The following is an 18,074-nucleotide window of genomic DNA, read 5'->3' as shown; positions in this document are numbered from 1 at the left end:
TGAAGTACTATTATTTCAGTAGGGACCCTGATTTTTGCTCCCATATCCCCACATAAGGAAACACAAGAAAGAACTGCCCCGATTCCAAAGGTGGAGAAAATTAACAGGTATGTGAGAACTTTCGAGTATGGCTCAGAATAGGACTGAGGGCAAGATGGGCAGTTTCAAATGGTTCTCTTACCTTTTTGTCACTCAGGCCAGAAACCTGGTCCACATACTCCTCTTGGATCATGAAGGCAGCTAAGTTGGCAGTGTAGCTGGCCAGGAAGATGACGGCAAAGAAGGCCCACACCGACACCATGATCTTGGAGGTGGTCCCCTTTGGGTTCTGCACGGGGACGGAGTTGTTAAACACCAGACCCCAGAGTAACCAAATAGCTTTGCCGATGGTAAAAGATGGGCCACCTGGCTCTGTCATGACGAAAAGACAAGGGCAGAACGTCAAGACAGAATCACTGATTTTATTTACACCTACAAATACACAGAGCTGGTAAGTTCCTGCTCAGAGCAGGAAATACCCCAACTAAGATACAGACACTTTTAAGTTGACAGCTTGTGCCTCTCTTCTCCCGGGACCCTCAGGAAGGCAGAAGAGGGCTCTTTAGAAGAAAATCCAGGGGTCTGGGGTGTGCATGAGGTCCTCCTTCAACTAATGTTCGTGATTCAGCCTGGGCACCGGCTTCCTGCCCCCGTGTATATGAGACCCTCAAGATCACATCAAAACTGAATAATAACAAAGGCAACTACCCCACTACTGTCACACTTGTGCCCTTATTACTGTTGTTCCTAAAATTTATATTTGTACCAACCAAGAAAGGATTTCAACCTTAAAAAAAAGGTCCACAAGAATTGTGTGGACTCTTCTACCACTGTCATGGACCTTCTAGAATTTTATTCACACTGATGCTAGATGACTTTGAATGTCCTTTAGTCTAATTCTTCTTTCGCTTCTAGTGCTTTGCAGTAAATGTTTCAAAGATAACCTTGACCCCAGTCAAATGCCAACACATCCCAATTGTTTCCTATCATGGTAGCTTCTGTGTAAAAGAGTATCAGGAAGCCCAGGGAGGAAGTCACAGACACCTGGCTTTTGCCACACTATCTGAGGGCAGAAAAGTAGACTGTCTTTGACCTCTTCCCCCCCAACCTTTATGCACACCGTGCCAGGGCTTCTGCCCATAGATTTATTGTGGCCTCCCTGCTTTCAGGGCTTGGCGATGGCAAAATCTCGCCATGATGTAGCCCCTCCACTGCAGAAATGAACATCTGCCTGCACAGTTTCACAACACATTAGCACACGTCTTATGATGCTATCTGTGATCCTGATGGCATCTGCTCTGACAACTAAATCAGTGACTACACATGTCAAGCCCAGTGTCTCACTGTGCACACACATCTGTGCATGTGGACCTTATTTCATGGAGCAGATGTGTAACTAAAAAGTTGTTCATAAATCAAAGTGTTGTACATTGTAAAATGCCCCAAGGAGACTTGATATTTAAAGTGATCCCGTGTTGAGTTCCTTCGCGAAGACAAGCGTCCTTTGGTAAAATAAGTAATCATAAGCCCTTGCTTTGAATTTTGTGGCTGGATTTTTTGCCTCTTTGATTTCTTCAAGGTGAAGGGACAGCATCCACTAACCTCAGTTCTGGGCACTGTCAACATATGTATGTCCTTGTGTGTTTCTCAGAGGTTTCACTTGTTACTAATGCCCTCGGGATGGGGAGTAGGTTCTGGTTCTGGAAGACCCTTGGGCACAGGCACAAAGTCCCCTGACTGGACCCTATTGTGGAGACATTCAGACCTCCGCTCCAGAATGCACGAGCCAAATAAGAAGGAGGGTCTGCACCCAGAAATACCTCAGGGTAGGAGTGGTTTACCGCCTGGACTGTGAAGTCAACAGACTGCCGCCTAGCACCCCAACCCCAAAGGTTCTTATTAAATTGCTGTGGGGTGGGTGGTTATTCTATTATGCAACCAAGGTAGAAAACCACTATTTTGGAATATAGTAGTGGTCCAAGCTCCACACTGGACTTAGTGAATCAGAATATTAGAAAATCAGGTCCAAGCACCTTTGTGTTTTAAGTGCCCACTGATGATTCTTTGTGTGGTGCAGGTTAAAAAAAAAATCTTTTCTCTTGGAGGCATAATTTCAGAATAAAGCTCACATTCTGGAAGGGAGTAGACTCAGAAAAAAGTGTACTATTTCCTAATTCTGGGGTTTTCAGAAAGTTTTAGAGGATGTATTCACAAGGGTCCCATAGCCCCCTTCAGAAATCTAGTAAATGTTTTGTGAGGTCTCATAAATGCCTCACACACATGGGCAGCCCTCATATCTCTTGACCCACTTAGCCAGAAAATTGGACTGCCCCCGACAGTAGCTATGGGTCAGAATTGCTATCCGTTGGCCATTTTATTTCAAACACCCAATGTCTGTACCCCCTGGAAGAGGGATCTGAGTCAGGGTCACATGCTTTGGAGATCTTGTACCTCAGCGGTGGAGAACTCTTTCAGCCACAGCTACCCTGCATGTACCCTGGGGCAGTCTAAAGTTTTTATTCTTAATATATGGGTATATCTGCCTTGTTAGTCCATCTGTTCAGACAGACTGCTCACCGCCTAAGGTTATCAAAATAGTTTCCTCTGACATGTTTATGCCATGCGGATCTCCTGCTAGCTTTCCTCTCGTTTACCCCCGGGGGGGGAACTGGGCTTGCTGGGTGAGGCTTCTGCCAGCGAGGGGACATACCGATTCAGACTAACCTCTTAATTGGGGTATTTCTAATGAGTTGCCAAGCTGTTGACATAGAAGGCTGAGGGTTCGTTTTCGGAAACGGATGAGTTAGGGAAGGGGCAGACACCACATGAGGCGTACAGAGGCCCGGAAGTGACAACGAGAAAAAAACAGAGCGCAGAAATGCCAACGGCTACAGCTGGCCTTACCTCTGCCATCAGCGAGGCACCTGTTATAACCCACAGGGCTGAAGTACTCGAAGACAAAGACAGCCACGGCTGAGACGATGAGCAGCATCACGAACATCATAACCCATACGTCAGCACTGAATGGCTCTGGGGAAGGAAAGAAAAAATCAGTGCTCAGAATTAAAACAGAGCAAAAACAGATTCTGACTTATTTGCATATCCATTTGCTCAGGCAACACGTGTTTTCTGAGGGGAGAACAAACCACAGTTGTGTTGTGTCCCTTCAGAGAGCCAGGGCCCGGGCAGGGGAGAGGTGAGAGGCTATGTCTGGGTGTCTCCATTCCCCTGTTTCTTTTCTTCCAGAGAAGGAGAGCTTCTTGCCTCTGAACTTTTTGAGATAGTTTCTGCCATGGCCAGCAAATGCACAACTACAAGAATAACTAGATCTGGAGTAAATGAATCATATGGGTGTGGTTCATGGCTTATGGTCTCACCTATATGGCTGGCCACACCACATGACGGAGACCTGGACAAGCTTTCACCAATGCTTCCCAGGCTTGTGTGCAAATTCATTCTCAACAGGCACGGTCACTACTTCTGGCTTAACTTGGTTCAGTAATAATTACATCCAGCGAACAACTCTTTTGCCCCCTTGCCTCACCTCCTCTAAACTTCCCAGCCTATATTTACTTTTCAACCCTCTTTATTGTGGTGGATTTTATTAAACATCGTTAGGGTATGAGAATAGAAGTCAACGTCCAAAAAAAAAAAATCCATCCACGTTGACAATCCGTGACTGTCACGGTGGGGATGCAGCAGGTGACAAGGAAACTTGTTTCAGCTGTAATTAACAAAACAACTACAAGCTATTCCCTAACAGCGAGTGAAAGGGGTTGATAGGATAGGACCAGGTAAAACAGCAAGAGAGTGCTTTCTTTCATTTCTTTAATCATTCTTGCTGAATCCCTTCCAGCTGATCCAAACCTCTCTGGCTTAGACGCGTCTAGAAATTGAACACCATATTCCAAGAGCCACCTCACTGAAGGCCTACAAAAAGGGACAATTGCTATTCTTTCCCATGATATGATGTTCCCTCAATTGTGTCTCAAAATAGTTCTGGCCTTTTTAGCTGTCACATCGCATTGTAAACTCATAACTAAGTGAATTAACATACTGTTTTTTCCATTTTCCAAATCATTAATAAAGATGAAGTTGAAAAAAGGGAAAAACTGGCTAGAAATTAGGAAATATCTTCTTACTTGAAATCTCTGCTTTACTTTTGGACTTTTGAAGGGAATTATACAAACCCGGTCACTTAACAATTTAAAAAGGACCTCGATAAGGCACACATCCACTGTGAAATGTAAAACCTTTCAGTGGCAGCCAGAGATGTGAGGGTAACAGGTTTAATTCAAAGCCTCTATATGGTGGAGTATGGAAGGCCCCTCCCCTCGGCTCTCATGGACTGCAGTCCTATCCAGATTAAAGACATCCTCTCTGAGCTTCCTTCTCCCCCACTGAGGCGAGGGCAAGTTTCTGTGTACAAAATACAACAAGCATTTGTATTGGTCTTTACAATTTAGAAGGTACTTTCACCGTATAGTTTATATAATCCTTATAATGGCCCTTTCATTATGGTATCACCATTTCTATTTTACAGAATGGCAGGGCCAGGTTATAACCTGAGGTACTCTGGGGCAAAGTGTATCTCTGCCCACCACACTGGTTCCTGATTTAGGAGTTGCACTCTGAAATGGCTCCACGACTATTGGAACACAGGCTCTGAAGGCAGCCACCTCTGGGCTTTAATCCTGGATTTGCCAGCTATGAACTGACAGATTGTTGGAAAATTGCTTAACAGATCTAAGATTCAGTTTCCCAAGACATAAAATGTGTATAATAATGGTATCAAGGAGATAATATACCAAAATGATGTACAGTATTGCTTGGAAAACCACATAATAGGTGTTCAATAAATGTTGGCTTCTTTTACCCTTGTAATTAATTGCTTCTCCTCCGAACACACACACACACACACACACACACACACACACACCCTGCTTGGCACTACTGTGTCATTTTAGGGCTTTGCTGATATATCACTGGCTCTTCCAGTTCAGAAGCTGAGGTTAATGCTATATTGTGGTTAGAATTAGAATGCACTTTTGTCTGTGTCTCTTAATGTTCCAATTATCCTTGCAAAGTAAAAAAGCAAATAAAATACATAAAGCTGCTATGAGGATTAATGCATATAGTGTGTGCTATCTAATAGTATTTCACATGAAATTGGCAGGTCCAGAATTTGCTCTACTCTAAGAAGGCTAGCTGAGAAACTCGAGTAGTTTATGGAAAAATTCTATGGAACCTATAACTTTATTTTATAGTGCATTAATTAAAAATGTCCCCTTTCCCCCACTGCCTGCCAGATAGAGCTTAAAGAAGTATCAGTCAAGGTCTATTCCAATATCCTCATGAAAAAAAAAAAAAAGTTGAAGTCCTTCAGAGAGTTGGTGACTCGTCCAAGGGCTTACAGCTTATTTATGTCCAAGCCAGGCCTCCTGCCTCTTAGCCCAATGTCCTGTTTTCAAGGTGACATTTTATTTTCCAACCCCTTGCTCTCACGGCCTCTGCAAAAAATATGGGGTATGAGCTCACAAAGGACCTCATCTAATTGAAATCTTGGCCTTATCTCACCAGGTCTTATATCACATCTAAGGCTTTGACACATAAGCGATCCTGGAGAGCAGCAAAGTACAGAACGACATGAGGAAGGGCGGGGTAAAATGGGAGCGAGCATCCGATCAGCTGTATCTCTCAAAGCTCTGAAAAATGTATGTGAAAAAAAAGCCTCTTTTGGTAGCACCGACTTCAATCTCTGAAGATAATTAAAAAGGCATTTCAATGATATCTAGAATTAGAAATTATTTTTTTAGATTTTTTTTTAAATGTTTTATTTAATTTTGAGAGAGAGAAAGACACACAGAGTGTGAGCCAGGGAGGGGCAGAAAGACAGAATCTAAAGCAGGCTTCTGGCTCTGAGCTGTCAGCACAGAGCCAGATGTGGGGCTCAAACTCACAAACTGTGAGATCATGACCTGAGCCAAAGTTGGACGTCCCTAGAATTAGAAAGTATTAAAGCAGGGAGAAGTACCCTCTGAGATCAGCTAGTTGAAATGCCTTCTTCTACAGGCGAGGAAACTGAGTCCCAGGATGGAGCACATTTGCTCAGGGTCAAGTGTTGAGTAAGTTGCAGGAATGAGACCAGAGTAGGAACCCTGATTATTACTAGCCTAAGGCTGTTTTCTTCCAGGGTCCTACGCTGTCCTATCAATTGTTTTTGGGTATTCTTCAGTGTTTGTATTTGAGAATAATCAATATTTAAGTCCCCCAAATTAAATGGGCTCCTAGCAAACCACCTCCTGACTGAAAGAGCCTGGCCACGTGCTCGCTCCTTCACTTACTCCTCATACCAAGTATCTGTCCTTACGTCCATGTCCTTCACACCAGTGAGCATATCACTTACCTAAGAAGGCAGAAGGTGAGACAGTCCCATTGCTGCGTGACACCATGACACTGATGCCGGTCTCTATGAAGGGCACAGAGAAGTCGACCACCTCGGATCGCTCCTCATTGATGGTGAGTGATCCCACGGCCATATAGGCCCTCTTCATGACCACCTGGGAGAAAGGCACAGTGCTTCAGGTAGGGCACTCAGGAAGGCCAGGGGCCACCGCAAGGAAAATACAGCCAGGCAGTGGTTTCCTTAGTATAGTGGGAACAGGAGAGCCTGTTCACGGTTTTGTATTTTCTAAAATTTATAAATGAGCATTTTTTATATTAACATGACACAAAACCCATGAAAAATGGAAACGGCCCTTACTTTCTGACACTCACCTCTCCAATCATACCATTCCAGGTTCCATTGATTTTCTTCCCATGCTTGCCATTGGTAACCAGGTAAAGATCATAGGTGAACTTCACAGATTTGGAAATTTTCTTAAGGATGTCAATACAGAACCCCTTGCAGCACTTTTTGATGTAACCTGGCTCCTCATCTGTTTTGTTCCTAACCGGTTGAAGAAACGAACAAACGAACAAACAAACAAACAAACAAAACAAGGCTTTATACAAGAGGCAGCTTTTATCCTTTACCATTCAAACTCCAACCCCGAAGCAGGGCCTCCCTTTCACAGCTCAGCACAATGTGTATCAGACCCGAGTGAGGAAATCGATAGACGACAGAACTGCAATTCTTTCATTAGCTCATCACGGTGAACAACGTTTCCTCACAGTTTTTAGTGCTCCTTTGAAGTATAATGTACATTAGGAAAAGCGCGCCTATCCTAAGGGTTCAGTTGGAAAAATCTGTATACATTCAACCTGCCCATTTAACCAGCACCAAATCCAGGTACAGAAAAGTTACCCTCTTCTTCTCTCTTCCAGGCACTTCCCACTCTCACCAAAGAGAACCATTATCCTGACTTCTAACAGTATAAATTAGTTTTACCCATTTCCAAAAATGTTCCTAAATCTCAAAATTTCGGGGCATGATGGCACGAACACCAATGCAAATTTACATCTCCTAAATTTCAGGTCCCGGGCAAGGCCAAAGACACGTTAGCAGAGTTAGCAGTAGTTCTCCCAGGTCATGATCTGGACAGACCCAGGCATCACACCACAGGTCTGCTAGTAATTCCACGGCTCAGTAGTAACTGAGAATTGAACATGGTGCCCAATTCATTCTATGCCTCAAGTCCCAGCCCAGGCAGGTGCTGACAGCTGTATGAAATCGGACTATCCCATGCCACCCGGAGCACTGGGGAAGGGGCCATACTCAGAGACTATGCGTTTTTGGCAGGGGACTGTGTTCCTCATGCAGGTTCCACTCAGAGGGTCCACACTTTCCACAATGACAAAGGGGGCCTCCTCCAGGGTTACAATGCTCAGATGGTCATCCTCCTGTTCTTCTGTCTCAGGACACATTCGGGGCCACACGTAGTACTTCATCTGCAGGGACTTGTCTTTCCACTTCCCCACCTGCACAGGGGTAAACAAAAGACTCAGAAACCACTGGCAGAGACCTAAGCAACCTCTCCTTAGTATCACCCAGGAGGCTGTTAAACAAATAGAAACAGACACAGGCATTGTATGTAACAGAGAGGAAATTCTTTTTAACCTATATGCCCCAAACGAGACTACCATGTCCATACCTAAGAAAGGTAATATATTCATTTGCTCACTCACTTACCAAACATTAGAAGAGGATCTACTATGTGCTGGGCATCCTTCTCAATAAACCCTGTGGCTCAAAGAAGCATGATTCTGCCCTTTGTCAAGCTCACATTGAATGAAGGAGTCAGAAATGTAAACAAATGTTTACAGTGATAGATGGTAAGTGCTCAAACTGAAGCCTGTATCAAGGGCTGGGAAGATGCCAGAGTTTCCTGACTTGTGCGGCTGGCACTTTTTTCTACTTAACTGTAACAAGGAGCATGATAGTGAGAGCAGCAAATAGCTCCAGAAAGGTCAACAGAATGACTGGAGCAAATGAGCCAGAAGGATGTGTTTTGGCTTGTAACAGAGGTCCAGTGGGAAGCCATGTGGAGAACTGGGTAGATCTGAACTGGAATAAAATGATAAGTCAGGATTAAAGAACACAGCTCCGCTGGGGAAGGAAGTGTGGTTGGGCTGGTGGCGAACGCCATGGGTCAGTGCAGATATGCACCTGCTGGGTTGGGTGGGGGCACCAGGATCAATCATACAGGTCTTCCTGTGTGCACAGGCTGTGTACCCCCACTTCAGGGCGCACCATTCAAACATACTCCGGCGTGAGAGGTGGGTGCCCCCTGGAATCATTCACAGGGTGGCCCTGCTACCAATCATCAGGAGAAATGTGTGGGTTCCATTATCTTTTAGAAGAGCCATTCATTCCTGTTTTTATAATAGAATCTGCATGACTTTGTTGGTGGGTGCCTGTTCTCACTCTGCCCTTGAGTTTCCTGAAGAGGGAACACCTTTTCATCTTCTATAACCAGACATCCTCAATTACCACAGGAATTATGGACTGTAAGCTCCTGCATTTTCCCAATCTATAATTTCCTCCATGCAGCAATGCAAATTAGTAGCATAAGTGAGGCACCAGGACTACAAAACTACTTAATCATTACGTAAATCAACAAGGAGCAACAAATGGGCAGTGCTTCATGAATTTTCAAGCAAACGGGCTTAGATTTCCATATTCCTACAAAACCAAAATTCCTTTGTTCCTGCTTTTGTCTGCCTAGGTGTCTACCTAGTACCTCCCTAGGGGTGGTTTGTATCTTCCTCCAACCTGTGTAGCAGGGGCTGCTTACGTTCATGCCCGTATTAGGCCTGCACAGCCACTGCCTCGGTTTTACCGCATCACTACAACAACGGACAGCGGTTTGGTGTCCTGGGCCAACCTGTTGGGCATTAGCCTTGGCGCTAGTTTTCTTCCAAGTGCGTAAACCATATTTCGCTTTTGCATTCAGAGTTATGCACTGGACCTAGAGTTGGCTTTCCTTTATGTATGTAGTCTTCTCCGTAGTGAAGGTCCCATTTTGGTGCAAGTCTGTTTTTCTTCATATTGCTAAGAGTACTTATTTCTAAAGCAGAAATATCCAAATAGCTTCTCAGCCACGTGGGGATATGGATGTCTTCAGCTAGTGGTTACAGGGGCGGCGGGACTCGGGGGCAGGGAGAACCCATCGTGGAAGCCCATGATGTCGGGTCACCTCCAAGTCCAAGTAGCCCTATGTATCGCAGTGGCCAAACTGGGATCATTTTCTGTGTTCAACGATGGGGAAAAGTTGGGAAGCTCTAATGTACCTATTTTTATTTATTTTGTCACTCTTACCATCTTCCCCCAATAGTCCCTGTCGAGTTTTTTCTTTTGAATCCACATTTATTCTCTTCTATCTTTACTACTTATTAGCCTAGTCCCATGGTGCAGCAGCCCATTCTGGGATTACTGCAGGCCACTGCAAACTTCACGCAGGGAACCCCCTAGAGTGCACTGTGGACACTGCTCCCAGATGATTCTTCCTAAAACATCACTATTCAAGAATTGGAATATCCATCCCTATCCAAGATTTTCAACAGCCTCTCACTGCCCTTGGGATGTGTCCAAACTTCTCACCTAGATGGTCAAGGTGTGTGTGCTGAGCCTAATGTATCTTGACAGAGTTCACTATTTTGAAACATGAATCCTTTGTTCATATTGGAAAAGGAAGTTATTGATATTGACAGCCAAAACAGATTAATCAGGTAGAGGTTTTAACAAGTAAGCTGTGTGTTGTTGACTAAGAGACTTATTCTATTTGTAAAACAAAAATGTTGCAGGCGTAGCATTCTGGCAAAGTTTCAGGACATCCCTGTGGACGGCATGCAATATAATATAGATTATTGTATACTTTGATAGATTTAAAAGGCGTTTAAAATCTATACCCAAAAAGAAAAAGAAAACATTGTTTAATGAATCAAGGTCATCACGGAAAGAGGTCTTTAGTGACACGTCAGGAGATTCTGTACTTGCAAGTGGCCTGAACAATGTTTCATAAAACCAAACAGAAGTAATGCTTACAAAACTGCAGACAACACAAAGCTAAATGGGATAGAAGATATACCGCATTGCAGAATCAAGGTTGGAAGTGATATGAATTAATTGGAATGGACTAAACCAAATGGGATGAGATTTAATAGTATTTATACATAAAGTCTAGCGTTTAGATTTTTTAAAAAGCAACTGCACAGTATTTAAAAGGCCATATTTCAATTAACAGCAGTCTATAAAAGCTATTGCACTAACAAATGGGGTATTTACGGCTTTACAGAATCCAGCACACGTGGTGAGGAAAGGGCACAGACGATCCCACTCGGCACTGTGTTCATCATACCACAGCTGGAAAATTAGATTCTGTTTCTATAATTCTATGACCAAATGATCATATTTACTAGATCATTCTCACCTATCCAATAATAACATGGAGTCCCCTCTAGCACACCTTTTCCCAACTTCCTGAAAAAGCTAGCTGGGTCATTCCTTGCTTCACATTAGTTAAATTCAACCAGAAGCAATTGCATGCCAATTTTGTGCCAGGGACGGGGCTGTGTGTTACAGATAACAGCACCAGGTGGCGTTTAGCAAGGCCTTAGTATATGGTAGGCACTGAACATTCCAGTAATCTCATTGATCATCACAGCAAGCTTGTGAGAAACTGAGCCGTCTGGCTCCTGAGTTTGGGCTGTTTCCTCTGCACTGCACTGCTTCTCTGTCAATGAAAGGATAAAACATGACTCCTGTCCTCTGATGACAGTCTAGTGGGGGAAAGACACACTCTATTGACAATAATATCAAATTTTTTAGGCTTTGGTAATTACCCTAATAAAAGGTATAAATAAAGTACTCTGGGATTCAGAATAGAAGTAATTCCTTCTGAAAGGGTTGAGGTGATGGGAAAAAAGCTTGATGAAGACACGTCTCTTTGAGCGGGGTACTGAAATGTGACAGAGCATTTGGTGAAGAGTACTTGATCCACTGAGGCAATAGCAAGAACAAAGGGTCAAGTCGTACAGTTGCTCAAAAGAAACATCAAGGATAGTCCTTCACAGCTGAAAGGGTTGATGGGGCGGGGTGGGGGGGGGGCGGGAATGGTCTAGCTCAGTTCTCCTCCTGTTTAGAGACCTGTTCATTCCAGCCGGACAGTCTCTATTCTGCAGACAGCTAACTGGATAACAGTCGTCTCTCCCTAACTCCTTGTTCAATGGCCTCACACTGGTAGCTTGAAATTGGCTTCAAATGGCATCCACGAAGTTGGCAAACACAGTAATTCAAGGCTTCCTCTGCCCACCCCCACCCCCCGTTGTTAAATATTTACCAGCTCACAAATGGCCAGAGTAACCAAATCATTCATTATGTCATGCTATTTACTGCCTTGGGGACTAACTTTTCAGGTGTCTTGTCTCCTACACTAAATTCTGAATGTAACCCTAAGTATTTTTGTGACCATGGACAAATGTTTAAAACTCTGAGTCTCAGTTCCCATATCGGCAGAATAAGGGAATGATTTCTAAGGTGCCTTGCATAAAATCTCATGATCCCAGGATCTTTTTAGGATGAAGTTCTCTACCATACTTCCATCTGATCAGAAGCCAGTGAAAAAGTATTCTACATGGTTATTTTCTGAAGCGAGGGAAGGACCTAATTTATTTATACAAAAAGAATAGCTTGTCTTAAAGTCCTGACTGTTTTGTATTGTTTCTTTAAGGATGACTGCAGTGAAGAAGAAAAGTTAACAAATTCCTTGAGGGCTGAAAGAGAAATAATTTTAGGAAAAAAATATCCCTCTGCTATAAATACCAGATTCAAAATGCTGTGCAGTGCCCATGTTAAAGAACACGTTTAGTAACCTCGAATTAGCTACCTCTAGGCAAAAGAGAGCAGGGCAGTTAGAAACAAGTGAACTAAAATTAAGTAAAATAGGAATTGTTTGTGTAGAAAAATAAGGTATGTTTCAATAATTGTTTTAAGGGGGAGGAAGTATGCTGGCGATGTAGATAGGAGAGCTTGTCAAGAGTGAGAAAGAATTGGGGTGCCTGGGTGGCTCAGTCGGGGATATGTCTGACTTCGGCTCAGGTCATGATCTCGCAGTTCACGAGTTCAAGCCCTGCGTCGGGCTCTGTGCTGACAGCTCAGAGCCTGGAGCCTGCTTCGAATTCTGTGTGTGTGTGTGTGTGTGTGTGTGTGTGTGTGTGTCTGCCCCTACCCCACTTGTGCTCTGTCTCTCTCTCTCTCAAAAATAAATAAAAACATTTAAAAAATTTATAAAAAAAAAGAGTGAGAAAGAATAGCAGATAGAAGCCTGAGACACCAAAAGGGAAGATTCTGAATGCTTTCCTAGAATATCTGAACTGGCGTGAGTTTGTAATACCGGAAATGCAGAGAGTAGTAGGAAATGAGGTCAACAGGAGGTACTTCAGGGAAGATACAGTGAGAAACACTGAATGAAGAATTTACAGCTGAGATTAAAGCATGATCAGAAAAAGAAAAACGAAAAACCTTGAGGAAATAATGAAGAAAACATCTATAAAGTGCTCTGAATTCCTCAGAGATAAGCACTAAACAAACATCATTACCGTGAGCACGTTTAACAACATCTGTCTATAAAAAATGCCATTCTCCGCCATGCTAACATTTAAAAAGAGCTCTTGAGGACTGAAGTCATCTTTTTCAAGAGAAAAAAAAAGTCTCTGATTAGTTTTCTCAGAAAAAATGGAGTCATTTTTAGGGGTTCTGGTTTGGCACTCTTGGCACAAGCTGAACACCTGTTCAGCTGGGAATCTCTCCTCAAAAGGACGTTTACCTCACAAACCTACAGAATATTATTCCTTAAGCCCTTGCTCATGAAAATTCTAGGTAACCAATCTATGCTGATTTTAGACTTCAAAGTCTTCCTTCTGCTAACAGATTTCTTCCATGACCACTAGTGAAACTGGCACTAATTTGCACCCTGACAAGGCCACGCATGAAAAAAAGACCACGGGGACCATGCTCCCACTGAAGCCCCTGCCTTCATCCCTCTGGTGAATGTGTCATCACAGAGAAGGGAGAGGGGTCTGGGCAGGGCATGGCGGCCGTGAGAGCTGCTGCAGTCCTTGCCCACACAGCAAAGGACATCCGTCTCCCTGGGCTGCCTCTCTCAGCTGCACAGAAAGTCATTTCTTAAGATCCTGGAACAAAAGCACTTATTAGAGCCTCTTTAGGTGTCAAAGGTTACTTTTCGAAAATGGAAGTGTTTTTGTTTCTTGTTTGAGATGGCATCTGGCTCGAACACGAAACGCTGCTAATTTTACGCCTTCTACTGCCTTTAAAAATGCAAAATGTAAAACTATGTGATCTCCCCGAGCAAGCAAAAGGAACGGGCACAGCGTCTGCAAGGCAGCCGGAACATGCCTCCTATTCTGTCCCCAAGCGGTGGTCCATCAGGCACTGGCCCCTGGCCGTGTGCTGGTGTTGATGCTGCCCCCCGGGCAGGCCCGAGACTCCTAACAGAGCAAAACTCTGAGGTTGGGGAGGCACTCCCAGCTCCTCTCCCCCAAAGCCACCCATCTTGGCTCTGAGGACTGTTAAAGGTTGAGTGTCTGAGAGTACTTCATTTTGTCCAATCTTAATGTTTCCGTACCTGCCCCTCCTACCCTTACCCCCACCATTTGTAACCCAGTGGATATTCTGGTGTATGGCCACTCATTCTCTATATTCATACAAAGTACATATACCTATGTATGAAAAACGGGATAAGTGAGGGTAGACATGTGTGTGTTTGCCAAAATTGTATCACGATATACACAGGTCTCTGAAGCTTGCTTTTTTCGCTTAAGTATATATACATCGTGGACTGACTTCCAATTCAGTAGATAGTAGATCTAACTCCTTTTGTTTATTTAAAATGTATTAATTTGAAAGAGGGGGAGAGAGAAAGACAGCACCTGTGTGTGCCTGAGTGGGGAAGGGGCAGAGAGAGGGGCAGAGAGAATCCCAAGCATGGTCCTTGTGGCCAGCCTAGAGCCCTACATGGGGCCTGATCCTATGAACTGTGAGATCATGATGTGAGCTGAAACCAAGAGTCCGATGCTCAACTGACTGAGCCACCCAGGAACCCCAAATCTAACTCCTTTTAACAGTTGCATAGTAGTCCGTAATAATGGACATGGCTCAGTTTATTTAGTCATACCCCTATCAATACATATTCAGGATATTTCCCAAAAAATTTTAACCAAGACATATGATACAGATCTTGATATTTCCAAAGCATTAATTCCCAGGAATGAAAAAAAAAAAAACAGAATAAGAGGATATTTATGTTTTTAAGTATTCTGGGTGTTGCCAGAATACTGTACCAAAGGTATGTAGTGACTAAACTTCTTGTCAGCAACACACTCGAGGGCTCCTTGCTCACGTTGTCATCAGCGCTAGGTTTTTATCACTATTAACGTCTGCCACTCTAAGGGGTGAAAAACGGTATCTAATTGCTTGCATTTCCATCTCCCTGGTTCGCAGTGAGTGAGAGCACCGTGGCACATCTATGAGCATTTAGATTTTCCTCTTTTACCCTCTAGTCTTATCCTTCACCCATTTTCCGTTGAGCTGTTTGTCTCTTTTATCTATTTGTAGGGAGCTCCTGGTGTAGCAGGATAGTAATCCTTTACCTGTCAGATAGGCTTGAAATGTTGTTCTCCCTCTGAGATCTGTCTTCTGTTTTTGCTATATTTTTTTATGCACAGAATTTTACCGTTACCTTTCTTTCTTTTGTAGTATAATGTGTGTGTGTGTGTGTGTGTGTGTGTGTGTGTGTGTTTAGAGAGAGAATGTTTGGTTTTACCTAAGGAAAAAAGATCTACTCTCAAAGTGTTACTTGTTCATCCTTTTTTTTGATTAAAAAAAGATGTTTATTTATTTTTGAGAGAGACAGAGAGTGCACATGGGGGAGGGGCAGAGAGAGAGGGACAGGGGATCCAAAGCAGGCGTTGCTCCGATAGCAGAGAGCCTGATGCGGGGCTTGAACTCATGAACCGTGAGATCATGACCTGCGCAGAAGTCAGATGCTTCACCCACTGAGCCACCCAGGCGCCCCACTTGTTCCTCCTTTTGCACGGAGCTTGTCCTATACTGTGTGTGCAGACACAGTTCTCCCTCTGTCGGTCTTTCCATGTCTCTCCAATGCTTTGCATCCTTCTCAGGCCTCATCGTTTCCACAATGCTGTCTCCGGTCACCCTTGCTCAGAGAAAAAGCTCCATTTGATCGTCTGCAATAATTTTGTGGGTCAACCACTCCCTTCTGCTGTTACGTTAGAACGCTAAGCTATAGTCTGACATACAAATCCCTGTCTGTGAATGTGTCTTGAAGCATCCTAGGGCAGAGACTATATTATTTTACTTCTTTTTGTCCCTTAGACTGGCTTGAACAAGTGTGCTCTTAGCAAATCACTGAGTGATGGCACTAGAGGAAAAAAATACATCGATACCCTCTGAAGGCTCCGCTAGGTATAATTCCAGCGTTCTTCCACAAAAAGGCCTTAGGAGGTAAAGGCTGCCGCACTTACTGCTTCTCTTCAGCCATCCTGATTACAGAGTTGCCCTGGACGGACTCAGTTCCGGGTGGACTGCTGTAAGGGTAATGGCGAAATCTGCTGCACTGAGCATCTAACGAGCTTGACACCCCTTCTCCTAATCATTTGCATACTCAGTGATGTCTAGGTTTAGAAACCCAGCATTTGAAACGTGCATTACAAAGTAATTTCCATATCCAAATTGGATCCATGGCTGCCTTGGCCTGTTACTACTTCGGCACTTAGTAAGCTGAGGACTGGCAGCCCGGGACACACGGGCCAAAGGGAGGGCCGTCCAGCCATTCTTGCCTGGCACCTGTGTGGGTCTCCCAGGGAGACTGAGACGTCAGTTGTCATCCCAGCCTCAGCTGCTTTCCCTGAAGAGGGCCGGGGGCTCCCTGGGGACTGTGCATACCCACTGCTGCTGCCAGCCATCCCCCCGTGAGTGATCCTGGTTCTCCGCATCTCCTGCTCTGCAGAGTGAAGGGATGGGAAAGTGGCGAGCTAGAGCAGGAGCTGGGGCCGGAAATGGAAGCTGCAGATTCAGAGAAACAGTTATGGTCATTTCAGATAACTCCACCAACAGATGTGATGAGAAGACTGGCCTAGCAACAGAGAGAGAGAGAGAGAGAGAATGAAGCCAGTGATAGATACATGAATGAAGCTGGTGACAATATTAGAGTAATTGTAGCTGTTATGGGCTGGACACATGGAGGCACCGCATCCTTTTGTCACTAATTCCCCCAATGGTGGATGTTGTACCTGTGGCGGACAAACAGCAGCCTCACTGAGGGTCCAGGGTTTTATCCCCGATCGCTTTGACTCTACAAGTCCATGTTTCTTTCACTCTGCCCTGTTGCCAAGAGAATATTCCTGACCTCTTCTTCATTGCTCGCTTTACTGAGATCTGAGAGAGAGGAGTGTGCTTCAGCCCTGCAGCGCCCCCACCCTCACCTCTGCTTCCCAGCAGCGATGGTTGTATGTAAAGGCTTTGTGGCAAGTGGCAGCTGAGGTCTGTGGTGTGGGCCTGACAGGCAGGACGCTGGCAGGTGCCAGGAGGAGGCGTGGTGCTGACAAGCTGTGTGACCTTTGGTGAGTTATTTCATCTCTCTGTGCCTGGCACATCTTAGCTCTATGCGAGTATCTGCTATTTTCCCTCCTCCTTCTCCTCCCTCCTCATTATGACTATTACTCCTACGAGTGAAACATGGGTACAACTCTTCAATGTGCCTAACTTCCTCCCAGAAACAGGTTTTTTTTTTTTTTTTTTTTTTTGCTTGCAAGTGGCAAGGGAGAAATACTGAACAAACTCCAACTTCTCAAACTTTAACTCAATTTGATAAAAAAAAAAGTGTCAGGGTAAACTCCACGCAATTCTTTTGGCTTTCTGTACTACCTTCGTGTGAAGAAAAGTAGAAATCACAAGGATTAAAGATGCTATGATTCTTCCAGATTGACCAAGGGCCTTGAACCCAAAGAGTCCCATTGAGCCAGGTGCTCCCTCTTTATAAACCCTGACCTGGGATGAGATGAATATTTTAGAAAGGGCATTAATTCTTTCAGGTCAGAACATTTTGTTCATAGTTTGCCACACAGACTCAAAAAGACTTAAAGGTTCAGCGTGTTGTCCTGAAGTATCAGAAAGGGTTTGAGATCTCCTAAGCGTAAGTCCCCATCCTTGAACACCAACCTCAGAGCCCCATTCTGGAACTCAGGAGGGCTCAGTCACCAATAGCTGAGCTCTACCATCTCCTCTGAATTCCCTTTTGCCAAAAAAGGCCCGTCCTCTGAAGCACCAACACTGAGCCCCGAACCACCCTCTAGGGCATGTGGGAGCCAATTAGGGATATGCATTAAACAGCACCAACACTAGTCCCACCTCCCTGAGTCAACTTCCTCCTACATCACAGGGCTCTAGATGGGTGTGCAACACCCCCAAGGCTTTGGCTTGCTCCAGAACACGGCTCAGCAGGGATGCTGGCTGGTAGATGTGGGTGGACTCCAAGGGTGCTGCTTTAATCTGCTTT

The 18,074-nt window shown here is 44.4% G+C and overlaps 1 protein-coding gene across 3 annotated transcripts in view; it reads right to left on the bottom strand.

Moving 5' to 3' along the window:
• GRIN2B (glutamate ionotropic receptor NMDA type subunit 2B) overlaps window positions 1-18,074 on the bottom strand; it is a 411,435-nt gene that overhangs the window by 44,474 nt on the left and 348,887 nt on the right. For all 3 annotated transcript variants that reach the window (XM_053894629.1, XM_019452038.2, XM_053894630.1), the window contains 5 exons: window positions 7,757-7,959; window positions 6,817-6,988; window positions 6,446-6,599; window positions 2,944-3,069; window positions 182-411 (listed from right to left, as the gene is read on the bottom strand). In XM_053894629.1, coding sequence (XP_053750604.1) covers window positions 182-411; window positions 2,944-3,069; window positions 6,446-6,599; window positions 6,817-6,988; window positions 7,757-7,959 — 885 coding nt within the window. The remainder of the gene's footprint in view (window positions 1-181; window positions 412-2,943; window positions 3,070-6,445; window positions 6,600-6,816; window positions 6,989-7,756; window positions 7,960-18,074) is intronic.

Source organism: Panthera pardus, unplaced genomic scaffold (assembly GCF_024362965.1).
Source record: "Panthera pardus isolate Hobbes unplaced genomic scaffold, ASM2436296v1 HiC_scaffold_6, whole genome shotgun sequence".
Classification (NCBI taxonomy): Eukaryota; Metazoa; Chordata; class Mammalia; order Carnivora; family Felidae; genus Panthera; species Panthera pardus.
Note: the sequence above shows the minus strand (reverse complement) of the source record. Positions and strands in the feature narration are given on the sequence as shown.